Source organism: Zonotrichia leucophrys, chromosome 19, assembly GCF_028769735.1.
Source record: "Zonotrichia leucophrys gambelii isolate GWCS_2022_RI chromosome 19, RI_Zleu_2.0, whole genome shotgun sequence".
Lineage (NCBI taxonomy): Eukaryota > Metazoa > Chordata > Aves > Passeriformes > Passerellidae > Zonotrichia > Zonotrichia leucophrys.
Window position 1 is genome coordinate 6155973 of NC_088188.1, and position 24244 is coordinate 6180216.

The window sequence follows — 24244 nt, forward strand, 5'->3', positions numbered from 1 at the left end:
CATTTTATTCCACAATAAATTATTCTGAGGTATAAATAAATTTCTATCTGTGTGCGATGGGTGCACATGCCCCACCAAAAATTTTTTAGGAGTTTTCAAATTAAAAGGGTTGAAAAGCCTTTGCAGTTGGCTTTTCAATTTTGCCTGGTACTTCTATGTCTGGTGATGGAAGTTTCTGGAAAACTGGGAGATGTTCCTTGCCCACTGTCCTGGCACTGGAGACTGTTCCTAAAGCAGTTTGCTCTGAATTTGTTTAGAATTTGCAACACCCCAAGGAGAAGAAAAGGTTTAATTTTGTCTGGTTTGGTCAGGGAGAAAACAGTGGCTGGTGGGTTTTGTGCTGGAATTGAAAGGCAAAGATTGTGGGCACAAAGATTGTGGGACACATTCAGTTCCCCAAATCCCTAAAAGAATCTTAAATCCCAGCTGCAAGCAAGCAAATCCATCTGTGTGACACTCCTTAGGGAGTTAGAGTTGCTGTGTCTGCATATGAAATTTTCCCTGAGAGATAATATCAAAATGAAGGAATTAATATTTCCCTGGCCAGGTAATTTTCCTTGCTGTTGCCATTAGGATTTTTAGCTGTTTGCACCCATTGAAGTTTCACTGGTTTTACTAAGGGTGAAAAGAGCAGTTGGAAAATTTGATAGCACATGGTTTAGATGGGAAAGAATCACGGTGACAGCTGGGGGAGACCCGGTGAGGATGAATTTGATGTATGTGTGCTTTAAAAGACAACAGGAGTATTACACAACTACCTCAGCCCTGCAGCACTCCGTACGTGGTTAAAGATTTGATTTGAAAGTACTTTCGCGATGCTGTTTTGCCTTTGTCACAGTTAACAGCGGCTAATTGCCAATCTGGGTGATTTCGGAGAAAAATTAAACCATTTTCTGTCTGATATACGGACAAAAGGCGCGGTGAGAGCAACGTCTTCATCACTGGCATTGGTGGTTCAGTGGTAGAATTCTCGCCTGCCACGCGGGAGGCCCGGGTTCGATTCCCGGCCAATGCAGTCGACTTTTTTCCGCCTCACTTTTTTTTTTTTTTTCAAGTTCCTTCTTTCTCCTTCCTTTTCCGCTTCCGTCGCGGCCGCCAAATCCTCCTTCAGCTCCACCGGGTCTCGGCCCGCTGCTCCCCCGCCGTGCCCCGCCGGGCCGCGGCTGCCCGGGGATAGCGGGAGGATCCTCGAGGAGGCCGCGCCGGGGAGGACAAGATGGAGGTGTAAGGAAGGGCCTGAGGGGGGAGCACAGGGCACGGCCGGGCCTCGGAGCCGCCCTGCCGTCACCACAGCGGGGCTGCGGGGCATCTCAGCGGGGTTTGTGTGGGGAAAATCTCTATGGGGTGTGTGGGTGTTTCTCTGTGGGCGTGGGGTGTGTGTGGGCACATCTGAATGTGGTGTGGGGCAGGGGGGCACATCCGCGTCGGTCTGTGCGTGAGGGGTGTGACAGTGCAATGAATCCGTGAGGTTACAATAAATCCGTGAGGGTACAATAAATCCGTGAGGGTACAATAAATCCATGAGGGGTTTATTGCACCCAGCAGTGAGTTCTGCTCAATGTCAGAAGGGTTTATTTTATGAAAATTCCTGTCAGATAGGGTGTTGGGGTGAAAGGCAGCGTGGCTCGGCCTGCATCTCACTCTTGTCCCCTCCTGTCCCCTCTGCCCTGTGAGAGGCAAAATGGGAATTTTTCATTATTCCTGTGAGCTTTGTGTAGGAGCTGGAAATGCTGGGGAAGGAAAAAACCTGAGGAGTTTGTGCCAGCATTGCAAACACAATAAGAGAGGCAGAATTTTGGCTGGTGGCTCTTTCAGGCCTTCTTACCGTGTGTTTTGGGCACAAAACAATAAGATTTTACCTGTTTTGAAGCTTCAAATCTCACGAGTTCTGTGGAGCTGGTTAAATTTCTAGTTTTCATTTAATTTTAATGTCTCTAATGGGTGAGGGCACTCCTGGGATGTATCCCTCAAAGTCACTGAGCTCCTGCAGCCCTGTAATCCAGGGATGCTTCATTATCATTAAATCTTCTCTACTATGAGCATGAAAATCAGAAGTTGATAAAAAATATTATACATTTGCTGAAGTACAGGTTTGTATGACAGTCTTAATATGAATAGCAGCCTGCAGAGAAATGAGCTGTTCTGGTTGTTGTACACTGAGAAAAATTCTTTTGATAGCATTAATACAAAAATCTGTGATGCTTCTTACACATCCACTGAGTTTTTATTAATCTACTTTTGCCTCCTGCCTGATTTGGAAGGGAAACTTTGCAACTCAACTCTCCAAGTTCTTACAGTGGATTTTTCTTATCAGAATTATTCTGTATTTCTTACCAGAATTATCTGTTGTTAGAGAAAAGATCTCTCAGAAAACTGTGTGGTTTAAATATATAACAAATGTGAAGCAGCAGACTTAAAAATATGAAGTGTCAGTGATATTTGTAAATGTGTGATGCCCTGTACTAAGATATTTTTTATATATGCAGCCCTACTCAAGAGTGTTTTGGTTTAGACTAAAATTTGGGCAAATATGAGCTATTTAAAGACTCTACAAAGTGTTTCTATTTTTGGTGTTACCATGAAAGTTTTTACCTTTCTGCTTAAGTCTTAATCACATAAAAATTAAGCAAAGTGTTGAGCTGACTGCTTAAAAATACACATTAGAATCCATTATTGAGAATTCCTTGTTTCCTGACTGTAAAATTGGTAGCTGTGAGTCAGGACTGAAGGAAATTTTATTTCTATTGTGAAAGTTGATCAATTTATAATTCTGATATTTCAGAGCTGTTGAAGATTTGAGACTGCCTCGTTGGCAGAAGTGCAAAACAAAGGTTTTTTCTTGAATGGCAAAGCGGATTGGAATGAAAAAGGAAAGAAGGAAAGGAATTATCTTAAATAATTTCATTCTCAACCGCAGCATGGCCGAGTGTTGGTTTCAGCCCCTTTCAGCCGAGGAATTCCACCCGTAATTGTCCCTATAGAATGTCTTTGATCCGCGGGGATTTCTGTAGGGCCCCGCTGAATGCAAACATTCTGAAGACTCGCATTTCCCTCCCAACAAAAGCTACATATGGTTTGGGAAACATGAATGAAAAACTAATGCGTGCCTGAGCTCACTTGCTGAAGTTTCACTCGGGTCAGCGAAATGGAAGTTGAAGTTCATCTCAGCGTATTTTCGAAGGTCCTTTTCATTTAAAAACAATGCTAGAACCTGTGGAAGTTTGTGGATGCATTTACCATGTGAAAGTGATGAACGTGACAGTTCTATTCAGGCCGTTCTCGGTGCTTAACATCACATTGTACCTTTTTTGTTGGTTTTTTTTATTTGCTTTTTCCTAAGCTGCTGCGCAGACCTGAGAAAAGCTTTTTTTTTTCCTTTTGTATGGAAACTTTCTGTTGTTGTGGCTGCTGACTGCTCAGCAGAATGTGTTGTTCAGGGAATAGAGGATGTTCTGGGGCGGGTTTTCTCCCTTTTTATACTTTAAATGTATAAATTTACAATATCCAGGAGGAATTAAAGGCATGCTCTGCAGTCACCCTGCCAGCCTTGGATAAGGATTCTTAATGGGGACTGAGGAAATGGAAAATGGGAAACTCAGCCTTAATATAGGAACAGGCACATAAAGATGGGGAGAATAAATAAAGAGGAAATGCAATAAATTGGTTTTTTTTTCATTCAGTACAACACATAAAAATTAAACCCTGTTTATGTCTATACACACACAGGTGTCCATGGTGCTAAAATACTCAGGGTGCTCCTGACTGATAAAGACAATAGTGCTTGTAATCTGAATTCTTTTTCCCATCAGTGTTTATTTAAATAAAATCTGAGGCGTTTTTTTCCTAAGAAGCAAAGCAATTTGGTTTGAGTGAGCAAAATAGGGTGACTGAGTGAAAGGAGTGTGTTGTACAAGTGTGTTATGATTTATGGGGCAAACTGTGCAAAATATCCTCAATATTTATTCACTATTTTACTGACAGCATGGAAAATATTTCCCAGAGATGGCAACTGTAGAATCACCAAAATAAGATGTCTTGGGGTTCTTTTTAAAGTTCTTTTAGTGCCTGTGAGTGTGCAAAGAAAAGCTTCAAACAGTTCCATTTGGATAATAATGAACTGTTTTCATTTTTCCCTTTAGAAAAGATGCAAATGCTGCATTGCTGAGTAACTTTGAGGTGAGTTTGTCTTCATTCTGCTTTTAAAGCAGCAATTCCAGGCTGTCATCAGTGCCTTGTGTAATCTTTGGAAGCTGAAACCTGGCAGTGGCAACCAGGAAAACCTGCAGGGGATTTCCTCTTCCTTGCATTTGGTTTGGTTTAAAAAAAAAAAACAAAACAAGAAAAAAAATCTTCTTTTTAAAGAAGATTGGGAAATGGTTTTGCTAGTAATGGGTGCTCTAGTATTGTTTGTTTGGTCCTGAGATTATTCTGAAGTATTTTCCTCTCTCATTTTAAGGGGAGTAGAAAGAAATGTTTCATTTACCTGGTTTAATTTAAGCCAGGTAATGGAAATATTTTGGTTTGCTGATTAATTTAATTTTTGGAGCAGTTTTAATAACTGTGTTATTGTATTGCTGAAGCTGCTTTTTGTTGCAGCTGTTCCATTCTGTTCTGGAATGGATCTGGAGGTGTTTCATGCTGCAAACAGCAGAGCAGCTCTGGTGAGTGGTGTTGAGGCATCTGGGCAGAACTCTGCTGAATTTCCTCTGAGAAACAGGAGACCCTGTCACCCAGCTGGTGTTCAATGTCTGCCTGTTAAAATCATGTCCAAAAAAAAAAACAAATATGATTTTTAAAAGGATTGATTCCCTCCAGCTGCTGATCCCTTTCCATTTGCTCCTCTCCCCAGTGGCTCTTGCACTGCAGAGCCAGCGCTGTGTAAATCCAGGGCTGTTTCACACACCAGGTTCCACCCTGTGCATCCCTGGGAGCTTCTTGGCCTTTTGTGCTCCCAGAGCTCCCAGCCTGGGTTTGATTTCAGCACTGCCAGGTTCCTTTTCCTGATTGTGTTCATGTTTCTCCCTGTCTGGGAATGTTTGGTGTCTTATTTCTCTGGAATGGTCAGTTTGGAATTCTCCAGGCTGGATCTTGAGTGAAGCCAGCTAAAAATGAGGGGGTGAACAGTGAGAAGGGCTCTGGTGATTGGCTCTGGTGTGGGATCTCAGCACCTCAGCACTGAGGTGTCACCGAGACCACCCTTGGGGGGCTCGGGAGTCCTGGAATGTTCCAGAAGTGTCTGGTGGCTGGACTTTGATCCTACACAGGAGACGACACCTGTATGAGGATAGGAGGGTTTCACCGGGGTGAATGGTGAAGGGATTGGTTAATTAGAGAGTGAAACACAGGGTTTAGGATTTCTGTACAGGGGGGTTTAGAGAAGTAAGATGGAGGAATTGGGGCGTGTCCTGTCCTTCTTCTTCTTCTTCTCCATCTTCTGTGGTGATGGTGGCACTTTGGGATTGGTCATTACTAAAAGTGCACTGGGCAATAAGGGTGAAAGGTATTGGGGAAAAATGATAAATATTGTACACGTAACTATGGGTATAAAGATAGGGGAGTGTGCTCATGGCTGGCTGCTGAGCAGAGCTCTGTCGGGCCGAGAGAAAATCTTTTAGATAAACAATTAATAAACACCGAGACCGAGAAAAGAACTGAAGCCTCTTCTGCTCCTTTGGAACGCGGCTGCCCCAAGGCCACCCCGGGCCTTTCCAGGCCATCCAAACAGCCAAAAACCGGACACTCTGGATATACTGCAAAACCTGGAGCAAAACACCTGAAAAAGTTCCATTCATCTCCTTAAAATAATCACAGCTTTAAAAAAAAATATTTACATCCTTATTCACTCTGGGGCCAAAACATTTCTCATTCCAGCTGTTGGTCCATCCACCAGAACAACCTCACAATTTTGTTGTTTGTCTGGTAGGAATTTCCTGTTCATTTATGATTTCCTGCTGGAATATTTGTAGGTAAAATGCTCTCAGATGCTCTAAACCTTTTTATTTTTATTTTTTTTATTTTTTATTTTTATTTTTATTTTTTTATTTTTATTTTTAGGTGTACCAGTTACTCACTGATCTCAAGCAGCAGCGTAAGGAGAGTGGCAAAACCAAGCAGAGCTCTGGGCAGCAGAACCTGAACACAATCATGTATGAGGTGAGCAGCACTGGGAAAATCCATTTGCACTTGGCTCAAGCTGCAATAATTCAATAATTCAATAATTCAAGCTGCAATGCTGTGTATTGATAATTTGGTATCAAATTTCCCCCGATTCAAACCATAATAAAATGTTTTATCTGCACTTTTCTGTGGTTGTAGGGTAACTGTGCTGTCAGGGCAGAGTTAGGCAGTTGCTGTTCTTAAAATCTAGAAAAGAATTTCAATATTTCAAACCCCCTGGTTTTCAGCTGTTTAATTTTGTTAGGATTTTTTTTAATTCTAAAAATCCCATCTTTTTAAGACACAGAGCAGAGCTTGCTATCATCTGATGAATTTGTGATATCACCTAATGTGGTAATTAAGATGATGATTTCAAAGCTGAGGCACAGATTACATGGCATTTTTTAATTAACAGAACTAAATCAATCATTCCCAGCCAAAACAGATCATCTAAATTGGCTTTTGATCCAAAGAAAAGCCAAACCCCCCATACAGATAACATCACTTAGATGCCAGGTGAGGAATAAACACTTCATCCCTTGCTGGGAAGGAATTTTAACATTTCTTTTAATACAAATCTTAACAATACAAATCCAAATTTATTTGAAATAAATGAGCAACTTCCCAGAGCTGCAGAATTGCAGGGGCAGCAGTGGCTGGCAGGCAGCTGAAAGCTCTTTGCCTTTGCTTGCATGAGTAATTCTGTTGAGCCCTGAACCCTCTGGTGTGGATAAGATCTGGCCCAGGCTTTGGTTTTGTTTCAGTTCTGCCTTTGTTTGAAAAAGGTACAGAGGTTGTAATTCCTGAGCCTTGTGTTCAACAAAATAGGGGCTTACCAAAAATGGGAATTAAATCTTCATGGAGCCTGCCAGTCTCTTCCTGCACCTCTGGGAAACAGCTGAGGGAGATCCTGTGAGTAAATTTGGTCAGGATGCACCTGAAATCTTGAATTGTTTTGTTATTTTATGGGTTAAATACCTCTAGGGTGCTTGGTGTCAATTCTGGGTGGATTTTCTATGTTTGAGTGAAAGAAAAGCAGAATTTGATTTTATAGGGTTGTCTTTGGATTTCCTCACAAGCTCCCTGCAGATTTGGATCCATTGGCACTGAAGTAACTCCATAAAATAAGTTTTGTTTTTCTGTATTTTTGGCTTTCTCATTGATTTGAAGTTGCCAAAAAAAAGATGAACCTGGAAGAGAAATTACTCCTGTGAGATAATTAATTTACATGACAATATAATAATTTAATTTCAGTCACTGGTGGTGAATAACAGCTTCATTTTATCTGGAAAGATCAGACAAGGCTTAAAGAAATTAATAATAAATTATAATTATTTCCAACTCTTCATTTTGGGGTTTAATTCAAGCAACAATAAACATTTAGGAAGACTTAAAGTCACTTCCAGTGAAAGGTCAGCTATGAACTGCAATTTTTGTGGGGTTTTTTATCAACAAATTGGGTTTTTTACTTAATTCAGATTACTTGGTGTAATGTAATTCTTTTATCCACCTGCTCAATGTTGTTGTTGTAAATAAAGCAAATAAATGGAACCTTTGCTGTCAAAGTTAAGGTTGGTAGGTGTTACATGGAAAAAACTGATCCAAGTTTAATTGTCTCAATTAATTTTGAATAGCAAAATCCCTTGTAGATTTCATAACAAGCCTCTTAATCTGCTTCTATCAACTTAAAATTGCCAAAAATGCAGGTAAAGGCTAAAAACAAGGATAGATTGGAGATCTTAAAGAGAGATTTCTGGGCTGGCAGAATATTCCTGGCACTGAGCACATGAAAACTTGGGTTTAGGGTGAATTCAGCTTTTCCTGTGTGCTTTTAAAGACAGAATCCAAACAAGGAGCAAACCAAGCAAATGTCTCACAAACACAAGAGGGATTTTTTAGCAGGCAGAGTTAAAACTCAGCCCTTTCCTGTATTCCTCAACTTGCAGTTTTGTGCTTTGAACAGCTCAGATAAAGTTGATTTCCAAACCTGAATTGGTTGTCCAGTTTTTCTTGAGACTTTTCAGAGTACTTGTTCAATAAACAACTGGTGGAATGAGTAATTGGTAATGAGAGATGTATTAAATAATCCATATTTTCTTTCTGTCCCTTGCAGACACTGAAGTACATCTCAAAAACGCCCTGCAGGTACCAGAGCCCTGAGACTGTCAGGGAGTTCCTGGCAGCAATGAAAGACCACAAATTAACCAAGTAAGTGGGGCTGTGCTTTGAGCAGCAGTGAAAGCTCAATCAGTGCTGACAAACTGATCCTGTGGGCAGTGGGATGATCTGAGTCATGGATTTGAAGGATTTTATGTCATTTAAATGCTCAGCCAAACATATTTTCCTTCACTGGTGGGTATTTCCATCTTTATGTGCTGTTAGTGCAGGATCTCTGAGATCTGCATTTCAGTGTGGGATCTCAGCAGCTCAGCACTGAGGTGTCACCGAGAGCACCCTTGGGGGGCTCGGGAGTCCTGGAATGTTCCAGAAGTGTCTGGTGGCTGGACTTTGATCCTACAAAGGAGACGACACCTGTATGAGGACAGGAGGGTTTCACCGGGGTGAATGGTGAAGGGATTGGTTAATTAGAGAGTGAGACACAGGGTTTAGGATTTCTGTACAGGGGGGTTTAGAGAAGTAAGATGGAGGAATTGGGGCGTGTCCTGTCCTTCTTCTTCTTCTTCTCCTCCATCTTCTGTGGTGATGGTGGCACTTTGGGATTGGTCGTTACTAAAAGTGCACCGGGCAATAAGGGTGAAAGGTATTGGGGAAAAATGATAAATATTGTACACGTAACTTTGGGTATAAAGATAGGTGACCGCCCGGAGGGCAGCACAGTGTGCTCATGGCTGGCTGCTGAGCAGAGCTCTGTCGGGCCGAGAGAAAATCTTTTAGATAAACAATTAATAAACACCGAGACCGAGAAAAGAACTGAAGCCTCTTCTGCTCCTTTGGAACGCGGCTGCCCCAAGGCCACCCCGGGCCTTTCCAGGCCACCCAAACAGCCGAAAATCGGACATTTCAGTTCTTTAAATATTGTATCAACCACCCCCTGTCCTCCCCAGCAGTTTCCTGTGGAGCTGAACACCCAGGTGTTATTTTTGGGAAAGAAAAAGATTTCCTTTGCACTTCCAAGACTCCAAGGGCTTTTTTCCCCTCTGTGAGTGCTTGTCTTGAGGCACACAATCCTCCTGGAGCTCTGCAGAGTGGGACTGAAGCCTGATGGAAATAAAATGGAATCAGCTGGCCATTGTTTGGAGAGCTCTGATCACTCCTGACTTGTAAAGCAGAATAACCCCAATATTTAATGCTTCTAAATGACTCCTCCTTCACTTAGAGGAGGAGTTTTTCAGACACTGAGTGTGTTTGTAGTCCCAAGGAGTTCATCCCCTGGGAAAAAGGCTTTTCCCTCATTTGGCTGTGCCACAGAATGCACACTGAGGGCCCTGCAGGGAGGTTTTTAGGCTGTGCAGAGCAGATTGGCAGCTTTTTGTTGGGCTTTCAGTGCCCCCTCTCTACAGCCAGGCACATCCAGCAGCTCTGCTGCTCCTTGGGAATCCTGCCCTGCAACTGTGCTTGGAGAACTGAGCTTTCTTTGCCAGCTCAGGAAATCAGTGTTTAACCCTCATTTTATCCAGCAGGATACTCATTGATGTATCCTCATTATTTTCTGGAGGTTTTGAAGCATGGAGTAAAGAAAATAGTCTGCAATAAAAATACCAGAGGTGTAAAAGGTGGTAATATTGCACTGAGAGGTCTTAAAATTGGCAGCAAACATTTCCTGAGTAGTAGTGAGCATCCTTCCCTTCTGGTAAAAGTGTAACCCAGCCCTTTCTGAAGAGAAAGAACCTTTGCTGGCACTGCAGGGCAGCAGTTTAGGAAGAACCAGCAGAGTAGGATTTTTCAGAGTAAAACAAACTGAATAATATTGGTGTAAAACTCCCATTAAAAATCAAAGTGTTTATTCATATTTAAAGCTCATTTCTAAACTTTTTCAGGTAGAATTTGACCAGGACCTGAGGGTTAACTCTTGGTGTTATCACTTTAGGTTTGCTTCACTGCAACTGCTCCCCTTGATGGGATCTCCTAGAGTGAAATATTAAACAATTTAAATTATGACAGAGAAACTTCCAGCTACAGATTCTGTGTCCCACAGTGCTGAGCACTTTTGTAGAAGCTCTACCCAAATATTCACCTTCCCACAGCTGCTTGTTCAGTGAGCTGGGAAGGTTGGGACAGTTCCAAGCTTTAAATGAGCTTTTGGACTGTTCCATTTTTTGTGGATGCTCTGAGGAGCCTTTGGGGCTGGGGATCATCCTGTGTGTCCTTTCCCTGAAGCAAAAGAATTATTCCCAGATAATTCCTTGTGCATGGTGGCAGCAGGATGAGAGTGAAGAGCCAGCCAGTGGTGTAGGTGACAAATTCACATTTGTTTTGTGAGCATCCTGTACAACTTTTATCTGGTAAAGAGTTTCCCAACTCTGTGCTTTGCAGAATAAAACTCAGAATTGTTTTGTGTGGCACTTTTTGTTTTCTGATCTTTTCCATGCAGCATTTGAAGCCAGAAATGTCAGGCAACCCCTTCACCCCAAAGCACAGAGGGCACAAGGGGTGCAATTTCTCTTTAGGGCATTTTATGTTAAACCTCTTAAAGCAGTGATTTCTCCCAGGCACTTTGGAGCTGCCTTTGGTTCCTACCCAAGGTCATTTCAACACTGCTCCTCTTGTTAAATTAAATAAAAAGGCTTTGATGGTTTCCATCCTGTGGGATGCAGGTGGTGCTGAGGGATTTCATCCCAGCTGTGTGCAGAGAGGAAAGATTTGCAGTGTTTGCTCTGCCAGGACCTTGCTTGTGTGATCCCTGCAATGACCTTTCCTCCCACCAGCAGTAATGAGCTCCAGACTCCCTTTGCTGCTTCCTTTCTGGGTAAGGCCCCCCAAAATGTGCTCTCTGAGCTGCTCAGACCCTGGCTGTGCTGCTAACAGCTCTCTGCAGTGGCTGATTAGATTTAATTTGTGTTAATTGGGGTCTGTCCTCACACAATTCACTCTGGTTAAAGGGGCAGCAGCGCCCCCTCACCCCAAACTGCTTCCCTGCCCTTTGCATTCCTGCCGTGACTCCACCTCTAATCAGAGGGGAAACAATTAAGCAGCGTGTTTATGCTGTTAATTAGGCTTAGCCCATTTCCTTACAGCAGAATCCCGGGATTTGCAGCCCTGCCTGGGCTGTGCCATTCCCTGCCATTGCTGCCCTCAGCACTAGGCTGTGCTCGTGCATGGGAGGAGACAGCAGCAGCTGAGGAACAGCCTGGAATCCAGGAAATTCTTATTTTTCCTTCCACAGCCCTGCAGGATGTCAGGCTGCACGTGATGTCTGTGCTCCTGTGAGAGAATTGGTAACATAATTCTGGCAAATTCTGAAAATCGTCTCAAATCCTTCTGTTACCGCTGATTTTTGCCACTCAAAAAATCAAGTTAGCACACTACCATCCATTTTCTAATGGATTTGTCTCTTTAGTGTTACAGACACAAAAAAAAACCCCTTCCTAAAAGGCAGATTTTAAAAAAATCAATTTTAAAGATTTTTAAAACATCAGTGTGTGCAAACAAGTATTCCAGAGTCATTTCAGAAAGCTGCCTTGTTAAATGGAGCAAATTCAAAGCCAGATATTTCCCTGACACAGTTAAGGTGTGGTAAACCAGTTTTTCCCATAGTTTTTAATCATTACTTTGCTAAAATTCAAACTGTAGAACTGAGATATTTTTAAAACTACAGCTCTGAACCCACAGAATGAATTTTATTATTACCTTGTTGAGGCCTCAGGCTTTGGCTGAAGCTCCAGTTCAGTGAGCCATGTTGTACTTGGAAATAGAATTTGCCACTAGCAGCTCATTTTCCAGTCTTAGTGCTGGAATGGCTTCATATTTGTAACTTAGAGTGAATTGCATTGCATGAAAAGAACATTTATTAAACTGGAGTTCTGTAATTATGGTTCAATGAAAACTGGCTCTGCTTGTGCTGCTTCCTGCCACTGATATCCTATCTTGTGTCTAATTTTGGGATAACCAAATTTCCAATCACTGCATATTTTTATTATTTTAAAAGAACTGGTCAGGAACATTGCCCTTTTTGTTTTTAAATCAACACAGCTGAGGAAGTGTTGAGCTGAAAATCTTCACTCCTTCTAGAAAATATTTTCCCTCATGACTGCCAAAAGCTACAACAGATACAAACCTCTGCAATAGGAAAGGCTGAAGGATTTGCTTTGTAATTTTTGTGTCCTCCAGAGCTTTCAAAATGAATATTCAGCAGCAAGTCAGCATTGGGCTCATTGAACAACAGCATCATTTAAGAGATTTTGAGATTATTCTCAGCTTTTCCAATGGGAATCCTTGTGGAGATTCACAGCACCCACTGGGGCTGTGATTTCCCATTTTGGGGGAATCCTCCCTCAGCCAGACCCAGACTCAGGCACTGAAAGCTGCCATGGGTGATTGAGGAGCATGGGATTTATATTTCCAGCAGGAATCAAAGCCCTGCTTGTGTGTCCAGCTGTTCCTTCATGGTTTTCCCAGTAACCCTCAGCCATCCCTTCCTCAGGATAAATTTGCTGCTGCTCAGGCACAGATGTTTGAAGGGTTTTTTTAGCTCTCTGTGCTGGATCTTGGCACTCTGCTCTCCTTACCCAGACCTCTTGCTGGAAAAACGCTCTGGGAGTTCAGCAGATTAAAAAAGAGCAATACCAACACACACAGAGGAGATTTTGGTTAAAATATAAACTGCAAAAGTTTGCTTAGTGCTGACAGAAAATGGTGCATTTTGTGTGAATTTCCACAAGAGCATGCAAGTGTGGTGGAGTTTGCAGGGGTCTGAGGATGAGGGAAGAGACGAGGATCTGACTCCATGTTTCAGAAGGCTTGATTTATTATTTTATGATATATATTATATTAAAACTATACTAAAAGAATAGAAGAAAGGATTTCATCAGAAGGCTGGCTAAAACTAGAAAAATAGTTATAACAAAGGCTTGTGACTGACAGACAGTCTGGACAGCTGGACTGTGATTGACCATTAATTAGAAACAACCAACATGGACCAATCAAAGATTTACTTGTTGCATTTTACAGCAGCAGATAATCATTGTTGACATTCTGGTTTTGAGGCTTCTCAGGATAAAAAATCTTAAGGAAAGGATTTTTCATAAAACATGTCTGTGACATGCAAGTATTTGTGTTATTTTTTAGAATGGATGGATCAGTGTAGGATTGTGCTGTCTGTTCTGTGATCTTGAACATGACCCAGAGGTGGGTTTTGTCCTGTAGAAATATTTTTTTAGGATTTTTAGGTTAGAACTCAACATTTTCACCTCCTCCAGCACTCTCCCCTCACACAGACCTCAGATCCCTTTTCCTCCCTATAATTGCACAGGTTCTTGTCCCCTGCAGCCTGAGCTTTGTGTGTGCCCCCAAACCCATTCCAGAGCATTTTTCCATCCTGGACAAGCTGCTCCTGGCTGCAGGATGTGGGATTTCTCAGCAGGAATTGCCCCATTGGGATTTCTCAGCAGGAATTGCCATTGGGATTTCTCAGCAGGAATTGCCCCATTGGGATTTCTCAGCAGGAATTGCCATTGGGATTTCTCAGCAGGAATTGCCCCATTGGGATTTCTCAGCAGGAATTGCCATTGGGATTTCTCAGCAGGAATTGCCATTGGGATTTCATCAGGAATTGCCCCATTGGGATTTCTCAGCAGGGATTGCCATTGGGATTTCTCAGCAGGAATTGCCATTGGGATTTCTCAGCAGGAATTGCCCCATTGGGATTTCTCAGCAGGAATTCCCATTGGGATTTCTCAGCAGGAATTGCCCCATTGGGATTTCTCAGCAGGAATTGCCATTGGGATTTCCCAGCAGGAATTGCCCCATTGGGATTTCTCAGCAGGAATTGCCATTGGGATTTCTCAGCAGGGATTGCCCCATTGGGATTTCTCAGCAGGAATTGCCATTGGGATTTCTCAGCAGGAATTGCCCCATTGGGATTTCTCAGCAGGAATTGCCATTGGGATTTCAGCAGGAATTGCCCCATTGGGATTTCTCAGCAGGAATTGCCATTGGGATTTCATCAGGAATTGCCCCATTGGGATTTCTCAGCAGGGATTGCCATTGGGATTTCTCAGCAGGAATTGCCCCATTGGGATTTCTCAGCAGGGATTGCCATTGGGATTTCTCAGCAGGGATTGCCCCATTGGGATTTCTCAGCAGGAATTGCCCCATTGGGATTTCTCAGCAGGAATTGCCCCATTGGGATTTCCCAGCAGGAATTGCCATGGTGGGATTTCATCAGGAATTGCCCCATTGGGATTTCTCATCAGAAATTGCCCCAGTGGGATTTCTCAGCAGGGATTGCCATTGGGGGATTTCTCAGCAGGAATTGCCATTGGGATTTCTCAGCAGGAATTGCCCCATTGGGATTTCTCAGCAGGGATTGCCCCATTGGGATTTCTCAGCAGGAATTGCCCCATTGGGATTTCCCAGCAGGAATTGCCATTGGGATTTCATCAGGAATTGCCCCATTGGGATTTCTCAGCAGGAATTGCCCCATTGGGATTTCTCAGCAGGAATTGCCCCATTGGGATTTCTCAGCAGGGATTGCCCCATTGGGATTTCAGCAGGAATTGCCATTGGGATTTCCCAGCAGGAATTGCCATTGGGATTTCATCAGGAATTGCCCCATTGGGATTTCTCAGCAGGAATTGCCATTGGGATTTCTCAGCAGGAATTGCCATTGGGATTTCATCAGGAATTGCCCCATTGGGATTTCTCAGCAGGAATTGCCATTGGGATTTCTCAGCAGGAATTGCCCCATTGGGATTTCAGCAGGAATTGCCATTGGGATTTCTCAGCAGGAATTGCCATTGGGATTTCATCAGGAATTGCCCCATTGGGATTTCTCAGCAGGGATTGCCATTGGGATTTCAGCAGGAATTACCAGTGGGATTTCTCAGCAGGAATTGCCCCATTGGGATTTCATCAGGAATTGCCCCATTGGGATTTCATCAGGAATTGCCCCATTGGGATTTCTCAGCAGGGATTGCCCCATTGGGATTTCTCAGCAGGAATTGCCATTGGGATTTCTCAGCAGGAATTGCCCCATTGGGATTTCTCAGCAGGAATTGCCCCATTGGGATTTCTCAGCAGGGATTGTCCCATTGGGATTTCTCAGCAGGAATTGCCATTGGGATTTCCCAGCAGGAATTGCCATTGGGATTTCTCAGCAGGAATTGCCATTGGGATTTCCCAGCAGGGATTGCCATTGGGATTTCAGCAGGAATTGCCATTGGGATTTCTCAGCAGGAATTGCCCCATTGGGATTTCATCAGGAATTGCCCCATTGGGATTTCAGTAGGAATTGCCCCATTGGGATTTCTCAGCAGGAATTGCCCCATTGGGATTTCTCAGCAGGAATTGCCATTGGGATTTCTCAGCAGGAATTGCCCCATTGGGATTTCTCAGCAGGAATTGCCCCATTGGGATTTCTCAGCAGGAATTGCCATTGGGATTTCTCAGCAGGAATTGCCCCATTGGGATTTCTCAGCAGGAATTGCCATTGGGATTTCTCAGCAGGAATTGCCCCATTGGGATTTCTGAGTAGGAATTGCCCCATTGGGATTTCTCAGCAGGAATTGCCATTGGGATTTCTCAGCAGGAATTGCCATTGGGATTTCTCAGCAGGAATTGCCATTGGGATTTCTCAGCAGGAATTGCCATTGGGATTTCTCAGCAGGCAGGTCCTGCAGCATGGCCCATTAACTCTGATTAGTGGGATTTTGCTTTTATGTGAGAAAATTGCTTTCTCTGTCACTCATCTTTTGTATGGATTTGAATTTGAGTGAGCAGCTCTCATGTTCCAAACTGGTGCTGAAATCCAGTTAGGGCAGGGAAAATGCAGATGCTGAAGTTTGGGGGCAATGAGGCTGAAAATGTTCTCCACCTTCTGTTTGGATGAGTGGAACATTTTCCCTTTTATTTAACAAGCACCAGCGTGCCCTGAGTGCTGTAGGAAGTGTAAAGATGAATTCATGGGAGCTGAAAAAAGTTAATTTTACTTTTTAGATTTAATGGAGCATGAACTAAATTCAAGCTTAGCTCTGTGCCCAAGCCAAACACTGCAATCAGGGCTGATCCTAATGCATGGTTGCTTTACTTAAAACTAATCTCTGATGAAATTGTGGTTATTCAGGTTTTAATTTTTGTGTGTGTGCTGTCAGGAAATTCCAGGTACACAGAGAGCCTGGTCCCAGCAGTCAGTTTGTGGGATCAGGAAATTCCAGGTACACAACCTGACCCCAGCATTCAGATTTTGGGATCAGACCCAGAGCTTCATCCCAGCAGTCAGATTTTGGGATCAGGAAATTCCAGGTACACAGACCTGGTCCCAGCAGTCATTTTTGGGATCACAGAGCCTGATCCCTAGCAGTTAATTTTTGGGATCAGAATTCGTAACAGAGACTGTCCAGCAGTCAGTCTGTGGTCAGAAACATCAGTACACATCTGACCCACTTCAGTTTTTGGGAGCAGACCAATCCATGATCCGCAGTCAATATTTGGGATCAGAATTCCAGTACAAGAGACTGGTCCAGCAGTCAGATTTTGTATCAGCTGTCCCTGCATAATTTTTGGATCAGGAATTCCATGTACACAACTGACCGATTCAGTTTATTGGATCGACCGACTGATCCCAGCAGTCAGATTTGGATCAGACAGAGCTATCCTGCAGTTAGTTTTGGGATCAGGAAATTCCAGGTACACAGAGAGCCTGGTCCCAGCATTCAGTTTTTTGGGATCAGACCCAGAGCTTCATCCCAGCAGTCAGATTTTGGGATCAGACCCAGAGCCTGATCCCTGCAGTTAATTTTTGGGATCAGGAAATTCCAGGTACACAACCTGACCCCAGCATTCAGTTTTTTGGGATCAGAGCTTCATCCCAGCAGTCAATTTTTGGGCTCAATATTAAAAAGTTGCAGTGGGTACTGAGCTCCCACTCAAACCTCTGCCTTCTGCTGAGGGCTGAGCAATCCAGTTTCCTCTAAAATGCATTTTAGAGACATTTTGGGAGTGTTTGTATCATTGCTTCCCTCATAATTACACATTACCATGCCTAAAGATCCTTGTGTCGGGGTGTTAATTAGTGCCTGTGCTGCACAAGCAGTTCCAGATGAAATATGGCATTTTTTGTGCAGCTTTTGGGGCTTTTTTTGCTCCCTGCTGCTTGTTCCTTTGTGTTGTTCTGCATCATTTTCCAGTAGGGAGCTTTGCTGATCAAAACCAGCCATGAAATCCTTCAGCTGCCACATCTGAATGTGTTAATCACTGTCAGTTCTCTCTCATTCTTCTGTTCACATTTACAAAAACTGCAAATCCCCTGAAATGATGCTTTTAGGAATCTGTTTGGCCTGAGTGTAAAATTTCTGTCTATCCCTAATGAGTTGGAGTGCTCATGAGCAAAATCTCTTGGAGAGGTGACCTTTTTTTGTTGTGCCCTCTGTTTCTGCAGGAAACACCAGCAGTTGCACTAATTGATTGTTTTAGTCACCATGTGTAATTGGTGTTAATTTATTTCTGCTTGCTGCTGCTGTGCCAGTAATCTTCCTGTGATAAACACAACCCCACCTGCTTGGAAAAGCTCTGGAAAAATCAGGTTTGCATTCTTCAGCTCAGCCATAAAATGGCTTTTGCCATTTGATCCTCTTTATTTAGCTCTGGGGTTTATATTTCAAGGGTATTACTTTGAAAAGAAGAGGATGAGGAAATTTGTTTAATAAAAATCAGATAATGTGCTTTGTGTGGAGCTGGAGGATTGGGGTGTGCTTTGCTGCAAAAGAGAAGAAAGAGTTGTTTGAGAAGGCTCTGAAGTGTCGTGTGAGAGAAACCTGGGTAAAATATGAATTCAGCACAGGCTGTCCTTGTGAGTAGGGCTGGGGGAGGAGGAGGAGGAGGAAGAAGAAAAGGAAGAAGAAGAGGAAGAAGAGGAAGAGAGGAAGAGAGAGGAAGAAGGAAGAAGAAGAGAGGAGGGAAAAGAAGAGGAAGAAGAGGAAGAGGAGGAGGAAGAAGAGGAGGAAGAGGAAGAGAAGGAGGAAGAAGAAAAAGAAGAAGAAGAGGAGGAGGAAGAAGAAGAGGAAGAGGAGGAAGAGAAGGAAGAAGAAGAGGGAGAGGAGGAAGAAGAAGAGGAAGAAGAAGAAGAGGAGGAAGAGGAAGAAGAGGAGGAAGAGGAGGAAGAAGAAAAGGAAGAAGAAAAAGAGGAGGAAGAGGAAGAAGAAGAAGAAGAGGAAGAAGAAGAAGAAGAGGAAGAGGAGGAAGAGGAAGAGGAGGAAGAAGAAAAGGAAGAAGAGGAAGAAAGAGAAGAAGAGGAAGAGAAGAAGAGAGGAAGAGAAGAAGAAGAAGAGAGGAGAAGAGAGGAAGGAAGAAGAGGAAGAGGAGGAAGAAGAAGAAGAAGAGGAGGAAGAGGAAGAGGAGGAAGAAGGAAAGGAAGAGAAGGAAGAAGAAGAGGAGGAAGAGGAAGAAGAGGAAGAGGAGGAGGGAGGTTTTTACAGGGAGGAGCTGTTGGAAACCTCTGGAAATGAAGCACCAACATTTCCTTGGCCAGAGAGCAAAGCAAAGAGCCCCAAAAGCACCAACTCTGCCTCCATCAGGCACCAAAGCAGGGAATTCCCAGCTCTGGAGGAAAAAATCTTCCAAAACTCCAGCTGAATTTGCCAGATTTTTATAGAATAAAATGATTATTTAATATTTTTTTCCCCAGCTCTGCATGGCAGCGCTGCCTTCAGCTTTGCTTTTACACAAGTGAGTTTTCTCTCTCATTGATTCCTTAAATCACCTGCTTTCCATGTCAAGGATTTGAGTGCTCATCTCCTGCCATTCTTGGGTTTTATTCCTGATTTTTTATGACTCTGGTAGATGGCAGCAGTTGTAAACACCTCATCTGTGTGCCTGGAAAAATCCAGCCTTGCTCTCCATGGCCTCGTGTTGGAAACACCAAATTACCACGGCAAAACAAAGGAGGTGGATTCCCTGCTTCCCATCACCAGTGGAAACAATATTTTATTTCTCCAAAAAGCAAAGCAAATTAATAATAAATAAATAAATATTAGGTTTTCCCGGAGCTTTCTGTTAGGGTTTGTTAATATGTCACAAATGCTGGATTGAAAATTCACAAGCTTTTTCTTCTGAAGCTGAAAGTGATGATGGAAATGGAAATTTTAGCTGGATCATCCAGCAGCCAGTGGCAAAAAATCAAATCAAATTATATCTCTGAGGTATCTCCAGACACACAGAAATTGGTGGTTGTAAACATGGAGGGATTTGTGTTCTCTTAAAAGCTGTGAGGTTTCCTTCTAAAATCCCTCAGGGGAAAACCCTCCAGAATCAGATTAAATATGCTTTAAACCATCCAGAATCAGTGTAAATATACTTTATTTAAACCTTTCAGAATCAGTTTAAATATGCTTTATTTTAAACCCTCCAGAATCAGTCTAAATATGCTTTAAACCCTCCAGAATCAGTTTAAATATGCTTTAAACCCTCCAGAACCAGATTAAGTATGCTTTAAACTCTCCAGAATCAGTTTAAATATGTTTTATTTAAACCCTTCAGAATCAGTTTAAAAATGCTTTATTTAAACCCTCCAGAATCAGTTAAAATATGCTTTAAACCCTCCAAAATCCATTTAAATATGCTTTAAAATGCCTTATAATAAAAAGTCAGGGATGTTCAGCTCACCATGAGAATGGTTCAGTTTTATTTAATGCTGAAGATGAAACATCATCTTTTTTAAGGAACAAATTTCACCACGTTTTTCTCTCTGAATGGAAAAGCAGATTTTCATTTTGTGCTTTTTAAAAATGTATTTCTACCTTGGAGAAGGTAATAAATGCCAAGATTTAGATTTTTCCAATTTGTAGTTCCCTGCTAGAACTTTGTATTTGCAATGAGCTAAAAGAAAAAAAAATCAAATTGCTGCTGTTTGATGGGATTGTAACTCTTGAAGTATGAAAATTGTTCTTGTGGTTGTGTGTTCATGGCAGAAGTTTTGGGTGTCGGCTGAGTTGTTTAACATTTCTGCAGCCTTTAACAAAGCAGCAGTTAATTAATAATTATTAATTAATGCTTGCACAGTAATGATCTCAGGGTCTCTGCTTGCCACCTTGGGCCAACAGCAGCGGGGCTGAACACAGGAAAATCCCCAAATTATTCAAATATCCAAATTATGGCCCTTCAGCCACGCTGCAGAGCCGGGCAGGAAATTCAGGTCCACAGAAATGTCCCATTGCTGGCAGTGACATTTCATCCCTGAGTTATTGGCAGTAAAATATGGTATTTGCACCACTGAGGGCACCCTCCAACCCCAGTAATGTGCATTTTCCTTATTGTGCTTTTCACCCTCAAACCCCAAATAATGTGCATTTTCCTTATTGTGCTTTTCATCCTCAAATCCCCAGTAATGTGCATTTTCCTGGGAAAGGGGAAGGGGAAGGGAAGGGGAAGGGGAAGGGGAAGGGGAAGGGGAAGGGGAAGGGAAGGGAAGGGAAGGGAAGGGAAGGGGAAGGGAAGGAAGGAAGGGAAGGGAAGGAAGGGAAGGGAAGGGAAGGGAAGGGAAGGGAAGGGAAGGGAAGGGAAGGGAAGGGAAGGGAAGGGAAGGGAAGGGAAGGGAAGGGAAGGGAAGGGAAGGGAAGGGAAGGGAAGGAAAGGAAAGGAAAGGAAAGGAAAGGAAAGGAAAGGAAAGGAAAGGAAAGGGAAAGGAAAAGGAAAAAGGGAAGGAAAGGAAAAAGGGAAGGAAAAAGGAAAGGGAAGGGAAGGGGACCAGGACACCAGATGGTTCTTCCCAGGTCCAGTTCATTGAAGAAAACATCAAACATTAATCCAGCAAATAATAAGCTGGATTAATATTCTGTAATTTACACCGTCCATTTGCCACACCTCAACATCAGCTCCTCCCCATTCCTTAGGGGTTACATCTCTCTTTTCTCATTTCTCTTTCACTGTTTGTTATCATACTACAGCTAGGCCCAAGGACACGCCATCTCACAGGTGCAAGATTTAGAATTAACCATGGCTTTGTACTTTTCCAGTCTCTAGTCAGCTAAATTCCCATCATTTCCTTACTGTGTTTTTCACCCTCAAACCCCAAATAATGTGCATTTTCCTCATTGTGCTTTTCACCCTCAAACCCCAATAATGTGCATTTTCCTCATTGTGTTTTCACCCTCAAACCCCAGTAATGTGCATTTTCCTCATTGTGTTTTCACCCTCAAACCCCAAATAATGTGCATTTTCCTCATTGTGTTTTCACCCTCAAACCCCAGTAATGTGCATTTTCCTCACTGTGTTTTCACCCTCAAACCCCAATAATGTGCATTTTCCTCACTGTGCTTTTCATGCTCAAACCCCAGTAATGTGCATTTTCCTCACTGTGTTTTCACCCTCAAACCCCCAATAATGTGCATTTTCCTCACTGTGCTGTTCATCCTCAAATCCCCAATAATGTGCATTTTCCTCACTGTGTTTTCATCCTCAAACCCCAGTAATGTGCATTTTCCTCATTGTGCTTTTCACCCTCAAACCCCCAATAATGTGCATTTTCCTCATTGTTGTTTTCACCCTCAAACCCCAGTAATGTGCATTTTCCTCACTGTGCTGTTCACCCTCAAACCCCAGTAATGTGCATTTTCCTTGGAAAGGGAAAGGAAAGGAAAAAGGAAAGGGAAGGAGACCAGGGCACCAGATGGTTCATCACAGGTCCATTCATTGAAGAAAACATCAAACACTTATCCAGCAAATAAAAGGCTTATGAATATTCTGTAATTTACACCGTCCATTGGCCACACCTCAACATCAGCTCCTCCCCATTCCTTAGGGGTTACATCTCTCTTTTCTCATTTCTCTTTCACTATTTGTTGTCATACTACAGCTAAGCTCATACTACACGCCATCTCACAGGTGCAAGGCTTAGAATTAACCATGGCTTTGTACTTTTCCAGTCTCTAGTCAGCTAAATTCCCAACATTTCCTCATTGTGCTTTTCACCCTCAAACCCCAGTAATGTGCATTTCCCTCACTGGGCTGTTTATCCTCAAACCCCAGTAATGTGCATTTTCCTTGGAAGGGAAAGGGAAAGGGAAAGGGAAGGGGAAAGGAAGGAAAAGGAAAAGGAAAAGGAAAAGGAAAAGCAAAAAGGGAAGGGAAGGAAGGAAGGGAAGGGAAGGAAGGGAAGGGAAGGGAAGGGAAGGGAAGGGAAGGGAAGGGAAGGGAAGGGAAGGGAAGGGAAGGGAAGGGAAGGGAAGGGAAGGGAAGGGAAGGGAAGGGAAGGGAAGGGAAGGGAAGGGAAGAGGGAAGGGGAAGGGGAAGGGAAGAAGGGGACCAGGACACCAGATGGTTCTTCCCAGGTCCAGTTCATTGAAGAAAACATCAAACACTTATCCAGCAAATAATAAGCTTATGAATATTCTGTAATTTACACCATCCATTGGCCACATCAGCTCCTCCCCATTCCTTAGGGGTTACATCTCTCTTTTCTCATTTCTCTTTCACTGTTTGTTATCATACTACAGCTAGGCCCAAGGACACGCCATCTCACAGGTGCAAGATTTAGAATTAACCATGGCTTTGTACTTTTCCAGTCTCTAGTCAGCTAAATTCCCATCATTTCTTCATTGTGCTTTTCACCCTCAAACCCCCAATAATGTGCATTTTCCTCACTGTGTTTTCACCCTCAAACCCCAGTAATGTGCATTTTCCTCACTGTGTTTTTCACCCTCAAACCCCAAATAATGTGCATTTTCCTCATTGTGCTTTTCACCCTCAAATCCCCAATAATGTGCATTTTCCTCACTGTGCTTTTTACCCTCAAACCCCAGTAATGTGCATTTTCCTCATTGTGCTTTTCACCCTCAAACCTCAGTAATGTGCATTTCCCTCACTGGGCTGTTTATCCTCAAACCCCAGTAATGTGCATTTTCCTCATTGTGCTTTTCACCCTCAAACCCCAGTAATGTGCATTTTCCTCATTGTGCTGTTCACCCTCAAACCCCAAATAATGTGCATTTTCCTCTCAGTGCTTTTCATCCTCAAACCCTAAATAATGTGCATTTTCCTCATTGTGTTTTCACCCTCAAACCCCCAGTAATGTGCATTTTCCTCACTGTGTTTTTACCCTCAAACCCCAGTAATGTGCATTTTCCTCATTGTGCTTTTCACCCTCAAACCCCAATAATGTGCATTTTCCTCACTGTGCTTTTCACCCTCACACCCCAGTAATGTGCATTTCCTTCCCCGTGCTGTTCATCCTCAAACCCCAAATAATGTGCTTTTCCTTCCCTGTGCTTTTCATCCTCAAACCCCAGTAATGTGCATTTTCCTCACTGTGCTTTTCACCCTCAAACCCTAAATAATGTGCATTTTCCTCATTGTGCTTTTCACCCTCAAACCCTAAATAATGTGCATTTTCCTCATTGTGCTTTTCACCCTCAAACCCCAATAATGTGCATTTTCCTCATTGTGTTTTCACCCTCAAATCCCCAATAATGTGCATTTTCTTCCCTGTTTCCAGGGCAGAGAAGCTGCAGCTGCTCAACCACAGGCCTGTGAGTGCAGTGGAGATCCAGCTGGTGAGTGGCCGTGCCTGGGCCTGTCCAAGCCTGAACCTTGCAGAGAATTCAGTATTTGCTTCCTCTTGGGCCTGGCATTGAATGGATCCCTTCATTTTATGCACATTTTACATCCACGGCTTCAAATCCACTCAGCTTCCCCTCACACCAGTTATCCTCCTCTCTTTGTTCCATTTAAAATGCCCAATGCAGTAATTAAATGTGATTTATCAAAGTATTGCAAATAAGAATATATTTAGTATTTTTGCTGTGCAACTCTGTGATGGAATAGTTGATTTTTTTTACATCTTCCCTGTTTTAAATACTTTATTTTTTACATCTTCCCTATTTTAAATACTTTATTTTTTTACATCTTCCCTGTTCTAAATCCACTCAGCTTCCTCTCAGATTCTCCACCTCTCTTTGTTCCATTTAAAATGCCCAATGCA

The 24244-nt window shown here is 42.8% G+C and overlaps 1 protein-coding gene and 1 non-coding gene across 3 annotated transcripts in view; both read left to right on the forward strand.

The window, feature by feature from the left end:
- Positions 1-944: 944 nt before the first annotated feature.
- On the forward strand, positions 945-1015 carry TRNAG-GCC (transfer RNA glycine (anticodon GCC)). The gene has a single exon. It is a non-coding gene; the product is annotated as a tRNA-Gly (tRNA).
- A 47-nt stretch (positions 1016-1062) lies between these two features.
- Positions 1063-24244, forward strand: part of CRCP (CGRP receptor component) — a 33730-nt gene continuing 10548 nt past the window's right edge. Inside the window, exons 1-5 of one of the 2 annotated variants that reach the window (XM_064729471.1) lie at positions 1063-1224; positions 4140-4176; positions 6055-6153; positions 8270-8364; positions 23759-23816. In XM_064729471.1, coding sequence (XP_064585541.1) covers positions 1217-1224; positions 4140-4176; positions 6055-6153; positions 8270-8364; positions 23759-23816 — 297 coding nt within the window. In that variant the 5' untranslated portion in view covers positions 1063-1216. Of the gene's footprint in view, positions 1319-4139; positions 4177-6054; positions 6154-8269; positions 8365-23758; positions 23817-24244 lie in introns of both variants that reach the window. The other variant, XM_064729472.1, reaches the window with a different exon arrangement.